This window comes from Octopus bimaculoides, chromosome 27 (genome assembly GCF_001194135.2).
Source record: "Octopus bimaculoides isolate UCB-OBI-ISO-001 chromosome 27, ASM119413v2, whole genome shotgun sequence".
Taxonomy (NCBI): domain Eukaryota; kingdom Metazoa; phylum Mollusca; class Cephalopoda; order Octopoda; family Octopodidae; genus Octopus; species Octopus bimaculoides.
The window spans coordinates 13,758,149-13,766,795 of record NC_069007.1 but is presented as its reverse complement, the minus strand read 5'-3'; the positions used below and the strand labels follow the sequence as shown (position 1 = coordinate 13,766,795).

The following is an 8,647-nucleotide window of genomic DNA, read 5'->3' as shown; positions in this document are numbered from 1 at the left end:
GAACTATAGAGCCTTGTGGAACTTTAGGTGTTTTCTCTCAATAAACACTCACAATGCCAGGTCTGGGAATCGAAACCGCGAGTCTGCTGCCCTAACCACTGGGCCATTGCACCTCCACTAATAAAATGTAATATATTTTAATAGATGCTAACTTTGTTGTTCTGTCTTTTAATTTTTCTCATTAACAATTTTTTAACCCATTATATTTTTTGTCTTCAGGTAAATGTACGCGTCCAAACCATGGATGCGGAGCTGGAATTTGCCATCCAGCCCAGCACCACAGGCAAACAACTTTTTGATCAGGTAAGTCTATATGCAGCTTCTCTTATTTTTTCTATTTGTTTCTTATTGTGGGTGCTTCCCCCCCCCCCTTTATGAATGGTGGCTCCTTTTTCAGTTTTTTACATCTACAATTGGGGTTGAACTTGATGTCAGGGACCACGATTATCACATAAGAAATGGATATGGCAATAATTGTCATGCAAGTCAATAGTAGCTGTGTTGAAGGTAGTTGTTGCACCAGCCAATGGTAGCCATGTCAATCGGTAGTTAGCACAAAAGCCATTGGTAGCTATGTTAATATGTACTGTATTTATTTGTTCGTCACATCCCTAATGTAGTGTTAAATCTTTGTACAAAACTTTCAGCCCTTCAGTTTTAGCTTTTTCTTATCAGTAAGTCGTACCTCAGTTTTTTCAGTTATAATAAAGTATGAAATAGTGACTGGTACACAAGAATTAAACATGCTACTTGTCACACAAGCCAACGGTAGCTCTGTCATTACTGGTTGTCCTTGCCACTATATGCTGTTATCTGGTTGATATCTGTTGCATGTGTAAAATGATAGCTGGTTATCATATAATGGAAATGAAAACCCTTAGTTCTCATGAGATTTTCGGTGTTCTTGGAAATTGGTTGAAAAGCAAAACAAAGATAGTGAGTTGTCTTTGTTTCCACATCTGGTTTTCCATGCTGGCATGGGTTAGAGACTCACACACCCTTCTTGTAGCCAAACTTTTAACTATTAGAATTTGCAGTATTCATTGTATCTAATCTAAAAAACCAGAATACATACAGATAATGCTACGAGGCATGAAGTACAGAAACAGGATGCTGCAGAGAGATTTTTGTTTCAAACAACATGTCATTGCGGAAATGTCATAGTTTCATTACTGTTACTGAGTGGTGGCCTGGACCTGCTAGAAATAACAACCAACTCGCCTGCAAATAGCACAGATGATGTAGTCCTGCACAGGCATAATCTGAAATTACACCCTTGGTAAGTCAAGGAAGGACTTCAGTTTTGAAACACTTTGTGATGGCCATGGGTAGATGTCAGGTCTGCTGAAGAATGGTCGACCTGGGGCTAAAATTTTACTATTTTTGTTGACTCCTCCCCCTTGCATGGAGAGGTATCGTGCACACTCCATAATCACTTAGACAAGAGTATCTTGCCCTAAACATTAGCTACTCTCTTTTTATCTCTCTCTTTAAATTGTGGTGGTGGGAGGAGAGAAACATGCATGTCATTTGCTTTTGCTGTTGCTGTGTTGACACTTGTTTCTTCAGCCATTTCAGCCGACCATCTCTCTCTCTATCTATCTATCTGTCTGTCTGTCTCTCTCCCTCTCTATCTCTCTCTCTCTCCCTCACTATCTCTCTCCCTCTCTCTATCTCCCCCCCCTCCCTAAGTCAGTATCTAGGCAGAATTGGTCGGTGGTTTGAATGTTGGCTGTTATTTGACCAAACACACCTGGACTAGAAATGTCATCAGTTGATATACGAGTCAGTCACATGTTTTCTTCTTATATGGAAACACTGCAAATCATCATCATCATCATCATTATTAAGGCAGTGAGCTGGCAGAATTGTTGGCTGAAAAAACGCTTCAGGCCTTGTGCCTATAGTACTGGCACTCCATTGGTTATGACAATGAGAATTCCAGTTCATCCAATCAACAGAACAGCCTGCTTGTGAAATAAACGTGCAAGTGGCTGAGCACTCCACAGACACGCATACCTTTGATGTTCTCGGAGATTCAGCAAGGCACGGAATTTTCTCAGTGAACAAGTTTTGGTCTCAAAGTGACGAAAATATTTTGGCAAATCAAATTTAAATGTTGAAGTGAATCTAACGGTTTTTGTGTGTTTCTTAAATGGCTTATAAACATCTTCCATGCTGCAATTGTTTTCGTTCCAGCACACGATCTTAGATCAGGTCACTTGCTATGCAAGTACATTTCCGTAATGTAAATAAATAAGCAATACTCTTGATAAAATAATCTGAATGCTAAAGGGTTAAAGAAAATAAGAATTGAAATTTAACTGGCACTCGAATGGCTCCAATGATGAGGGTTCCAATTGATCCGATCAAAAGAGCAGCCTGCTTGTGAAATTAATGTGCAAGTGGCTGAGCACTCCACAGACACGTGTACCCTTAACATTGTTCTAAAGGAGATTCTGTATGACACAGAATGTGATAAGGTTGGCCACTTGAAATTCAGGTACTACTCATTTTTGCCAGCTGAGTGGACTGGAGCAACGTGAAATAAAGTGCCTTGCTCAAGGACACAATGTTTTGCTGGAAATCAAATTTGTGCTTGTAAGAGTTGAGAGCTGAATACTCCAACCATGACAGCGTCACTAAAAAATTGAAATAGAATTCAGTCGGAGAGAAAATGAAATTTTTAATCAAAATTCAATTTTTAATTTTGATTGAAATTTTAATTAAAAATGCAGTGAGGAGGGAGTCTTTCATTAATTAGTTTTATATTAATTCTTGGGTCTGATGTTCTAATGCACCAGTAACTTCACCGTAATCAAAGAGGGAGGCTTATTGCTCAACCTGCTAGAAATAACATCCAGATCTCGATCACACCTCTGATTTTAAGAAAGTGGCTGGACACATTGGATAGTTTCTGCATCCATAAAGCTTTTCTTTCTCCCTCCAATGTTGAACATTAAATTTTAAATATTCAAAATGTGTACAACCCTTTTTCCAGTTCTGACTAGGGTTACATCAATGTAACTGACTGCTCCCTCTACCTAAATTTCTTGCTTGGGACCTCTCCAAGAAATCATTTTTAGAGCTGGTTTGACATTGGGTTTTCAAAATGGCCCAAACCACTTAAGATCAGGACATAAACTGTAAGTCAGAGAGCCTATCTCTGTCTGTCTCTCTCTCTCATTCAATTTCTAGTTCTTTATGATATGTGGTTTGTGCCTGATGAATATGTCTGAGGTATTTATCAACATATAAGACTATTAGCACATAAAAACATGTATTATGTCTATTAAATAATATTTATTTCTCACCAGATGGAGTACTTTTTTTTTTGATCTTACCATCACAGAACAGTGCATTATATATACATATATATATATATATATATATATAATCTCTACTTGATCTTGTAGAAATAGCAGTCAAATCTTTCTACTGCCTTAATGAAAAAAATGATAAAATTAAGGAAGAGGGAACTACTCTTAAAGAATACATGGAGATGGTCATGGTTTGATTGGAACTGACATAGAATTACATAACAACTTAGGCTGATTTACACAAACGCAGAATCGTACATGTTTACACCTCAACTATGTATGAGTCGTATGCATGTTTTGCATAACTTTTGGCAAAGTCTGCTTACACAAGTTTCCTCTCCACAAATGTCTGGTTACGCAAGTTTCCTCTTGCGCCCCACCCCTCACTGTTCCTTTACACTCTTTCTTCCTCTCACTCTCTGCAGTCATTTCATCGGTTGCAGTCCTCATTCACTTGTTTATTGGTTGTGACATGTAACAATACAGCAGGCCTACGTGGACAATAAAACAAGAATCCAGCTGGTCACATTGTTGGCAGGAGCAGGCTGGTCCTTTTGTTGTCTTGCCCAGTACAATACTGACTGCTTGCCTACCGAATCAATTATGCAACAGGAGATTGTGTGTGTATATATATATTTAGATAGACACATACACATGTATAGTGCTATATATATATATATATATATATATATACACATACATACATGGCCTCATGGAAAGCAGACCAGGTGTGGTTCACATACACTCTGCTAATGTTATTCTTTACCATTCCCATCCCAGTATGTTGAACCTTAATCCTGTTGCTGTTGTTTAACCCTGAGTCAGAAATGGAAAAAGAGACTTATGGTGAAAGTGATCAGATCTGTTCAGACCATGATCTTTTTCTTTTCTAAAACGATTGGCTGAGATTTGAAGGAGACTTTCCTTCCAGATAATTAGTCCTCTTTACATGCAACTGCTTAGTGTCGTCAATGAATGTATTGTTGGATACATTTGTTCATCTCTTTTGTAAATCAAGGTATTTGCAATGTCGCAGGACTTATTTCTCTGTAGTAACTCTTAAATTCCTGAAAGTCAGTATCACATTGGACTGTGTTGGTGTTGGTCAGCCGGTTCTGAAAGCCATGGTATCACAAGAATCCTACTAACCTTGTTAACATTCATCATGAAGAAAGGGAGCAGATTCATTATAGGACTGGCTTTTTCACTCAGAAAATTTTTAAACAACATTTGCAAAAATCCCCAACCCTGCTGTCACTGAAAAATTTAAAACCGCCAAGTTAGCCAAATATTGAAACACTTTGGTCCTTGCAGTTGATTGTTGTTTGGTGTGGGTGAGGCAATGGACTCAGTAGTTTTATAATGTAGACACAGGCAGGGCCGTGTGGTTCAGAAGCTTGCATCCAAACATAGCCTGGGATTCAGTCTCACTGATTGGCATCTGAACCTCTGGCCAATTAAAGGCATGTGAATGGATTTGGTAGACAGAAACTGAAAGAAGCCTCTTCATGTGTGTGTGTGTGTGTGTGTATACCCTTGTGATGCGATGGTTTAAAATAAGCATTGCTGCTGTCATGCAAGAAATGTTTCCAGTCTTCCATAGAAAAAACATGTCTGGTCATGGGGGAAATATTACCTAACTGGGAAACTGGTAAGGTTTGGTGACAGGAAGGGCATCCGGCCATAGAAAATTTGCTTTGACAAATTGTTTGACCTTATACTATGTAAAAATCGATGTTAAATGATGATCATATGGAGTTTGGAGATAAGAAATGATTGCTACACACACTCACATTTTCTCTCTCTCTCTCTCACTTTAATTTGAGCCACAAGGCTTGAGTCTGTAGCTGCATGCAAGGCAGCATGGTACTGAATATTATTAATTTTTATACGCCTACCAGTTGCCAGCGTTGCCATCCAGTTGTCTCTGATGGAGAGGAAGAAAGGGCAATGTGTGGCAGCAGTACTTGCAATACCAGAGATATGTTAAGGCATTTTTGATATCTCTGCCAGTTAACAATTATTTATTTGTTTATTTTTACTGGTTTCAGTCCTTGAACTGCGACCATACTGGGGCAATGCTTTGATAGATATTAGCTGATCATAGCAACCCCAATATTTATTCTTCCATTTGCTATCTTAATCTCGAATTGTTGTAATATTGTGGTGATATGAAGGTACATGGCTCATTGGTTACAGTATCAGGCTCACAATCCTGAGGTAGTAAGTTCGATTCCCAGACCAGGCTGTGTGTTGTATTCTTGAGCAAGATACTTTATTTCATGTTGCTCCAGTTCACTCAGATGTAGAAATGAGTTGCAACACCACTGGTGCCAAGCTGTATCGGCCCCTTTGCCTTTCCCTTGGATAACATCAGTGTAATAAATTGGTTATACTTTTACAAAACTCACCATATTTTAGCAATTTTTTTAATACAATTCCTTATAATATTTGATTATTAAAAACCTAATTTTTTTAAAACCTCAAATGGTTAGAAGGGTCCATCTGTGTAAAATAGGAATCAAAGGGATCCGTAAGTAAAACATGGTTGAGAAACACTGCTACAGAGCTTCTGCAGTTGCTCGAAATAGCAGTCAAACATTATATCAATATTTTATCATCTTAAAAGGGAAGGATGTAACAGTGCTAGATATACAATGTCTGAAATAAGAGACTGGATAGTTGTTATAGGGTGTCTCACCTCCACATTTAGTCAAAATCTAATTTATATCTGGTTTGTCAGCTTCATGGACTGGTCCTACACCCACTGACTCCAGGATTGAAGTGACCAGACAGTGTGCAACATGAGTCATTCTGAACCTTATGGTGATACCTCAGATTTTGGATGAGGACAGCTGTGTAAAGAAGTGCTGATCTCTGAAGGGAACCTGTGGAAGAGGTAGACCCAGGAAGACATGGGATGTGGTGGTGAAGTATGATGATCTTTGGATGTTGAGCCTCATGGAGGTAACGACAAGTGACTGAGACCTTTGGTGATTTGCTTTAGAAGACACATCAAACTAACTGAAATTGTAGTTGTAGTCGGTGCCTGTGACATGTAAAATGCTTCCATGCTGGTGACACGTAAAATGCACCTGTGCCAGTGATACAAAGGTACCCAGTATACTCTGGAGCGGTTAGTGTTAAGAAAGGCATCCAGCCATAGAAACCAAGTTAGAACAGACTGGAGCTTGGTGTAACTCTCCGGCTTGCTAGTTCCAGTCAAACCGTCTCACTCTTGCTAGCATGGAAAATGGTCATTGAATAATAATGATGTAGGGAGGATCCACAAACTTCCCCAACAATAACAGGTTAGCTACCATTCTGCCATTGCTTTTGCCTCAGACTGTTTGTGTTTGTCTAAAACCTGTCTGCTTATGACCATCCCATAGACATAGATTTGTTTGCTAGGTATTAAAGAGTTAATCAGGAAGTTCTGTTCTGTGGAGTGGGCCAGGACCATCTTACCACATTTTGGTCACAGATACAGCACTGTTTAAGAAGAGACAGTCTGCTGTTTGTCCTACAAGAAGTCTTCACACTCTGAACCATCTGTGCCTTTTTTTTTTACTTTTCACCAAACCATTATTATGCCAAATGGAAGAAAGATAACAAAAACCAGAGAACCGCTTAATGTAGTGGTCTGGGTCTGTTTAGTGTTGGGAGACAGGAAATAAAATGAATTCCACCCCCCTATGAATGCCAAGTACCAAAAACTAAAAAGGCACATAAGAAAAAAATTTAGTTTTTGCCCCCCCCCCTTCTGTCTGCATGAAGAATTGGTATGTGTACATACGTTAGTCGTTCTGTGTGTGTTATATCTAGTTATGTATGTTATGATCCTAGTATCTACAAGCTTCCAAAATATACTAAGGCTATACCAATAAACAATCGTCTACTAACATGTCTTGTAGCACTCTTGTGAAAACATAGGGCAATGTTTTTTTTATTATACTTTTTGTTTTTTTTATAGTATACTCGAGAAATTTTTCGTTTGTAATTTAGATATACAAATACACACTAAGGTTTTGTGTATATTCATACTCACTCACTTTGTGTTTTTGCCTATAAATTTACACACACCCTAGCTTATGCACTCACTCACTCTTGCTCTCTCACTCTTACTCAGTCTTTGTTACACACACACACACACACACACACACTTGCCCTCTCTCTCTCTCTCTCTCTCTCTTTCTCTCTCTTTCTCTCTCTCTCTCTCTCTCACACACACTGTATGAGTGGTTTCGCAGCTTTGTGATAATTATTAAGTTCTTTCCTTGTTTTAAACTGAAGAACCACAGCACATCCTAAACACTTGAGTATTTCAGGAAGCTGTGTAAAAGCAAGATAAAAGGTCAGTTTGTAGTGTTAAAAACAATACTGTTGTCACCACCACCACCACCACTACTACTACTGCTACTAGTCGTGGTGGTTGTACAGTGGTGACTACTAACCTCCTAGCTTGGTTGCTGATGAAAATGTCTTTCATACTAATTTTGTAACATTAAATGAATCTTGTTTCTCCGTTTTGGTTGTTTCCATTGGCTGTTTTTGACTCTTCTCTTGCAAAGCTGTGTGATCTCTACCTTCGACCTATTCACTAAGGACATTTATCTGCAAATAAACAGAAGAAAAAACATGAAATACGCAGTGCAAAAAAAAAAAAATCATTCTTAAAACGGTTTTGAGTTAATTTTGAAAAATCTTGCCTCACAATGTAGAGACATTTCTTATGGCCCCAGTAGACAAAATGGAGGTGGTGTTCTAGAGCAGAGGTTCTCAGTTGGGGTCTATATGGACCCTTAGGGTCCATATAAGATTTTTGGGGTCCACAGATGCAATATAGTAAACTGAAGATCTATGGTTATTTTTCAGGGGCCATGAAAAAAACTGCTTCAGAAAAGTTTATGCAATACATCAGTCATGCTTCTACAATATACAAAATATTTTAACGGATCTAGTTCAAAACGGGGGCACCAGTTTTCATTTATGTTTTATGTAGTGTTTTTGGTACCGAAAGACTTTCAAACTTCGTATACTTATCTATTTTGTGTTATAGAACAGAAAAAATATTTTGTATTCAAAGTTATTTCATGTAAAAAATTGTCTTATTTCGATAATTTCAACCAATCACTGACAAGTATTCAGCTGTTTATAGTTACTCCTTTGGCAGTTTAAGCGGTGTAAAGCGTATTTAATCTCAATTACTTCTGACATTTTGCAGAGAGGCAACACACGTGTGTTCGTTTTCCTTCGTTCTATTTTTAATATAATTTCGTTAACGTCTGCCTGAACTGTATGTGTACAACATTTGCCCTAACCCTAAC

General features: G+C 38.3%; 1 protein-coding gene across 1 annotated transcript in view; it reads left to right on the top strand.

Annotated features, from left to right (window-relative positions):
- The window catches only part of LOC106868560 (moesin), a 123,093-nt gene that overhangs the window by 73,835 nt on the left and 40,611 nt on the right, over positions 1 to 8,647 (top strand). The window contains exon 4 of the mRNA XM_052977140.1: positions 220 to 303. Within this exon, the coding sequence (XP_052833100.1) occupies positions 220 to 303 (84 nt within the window). The remainder of the gene's footprint in view (positions 1 to 219; positions 304 to 8,647) is intronic.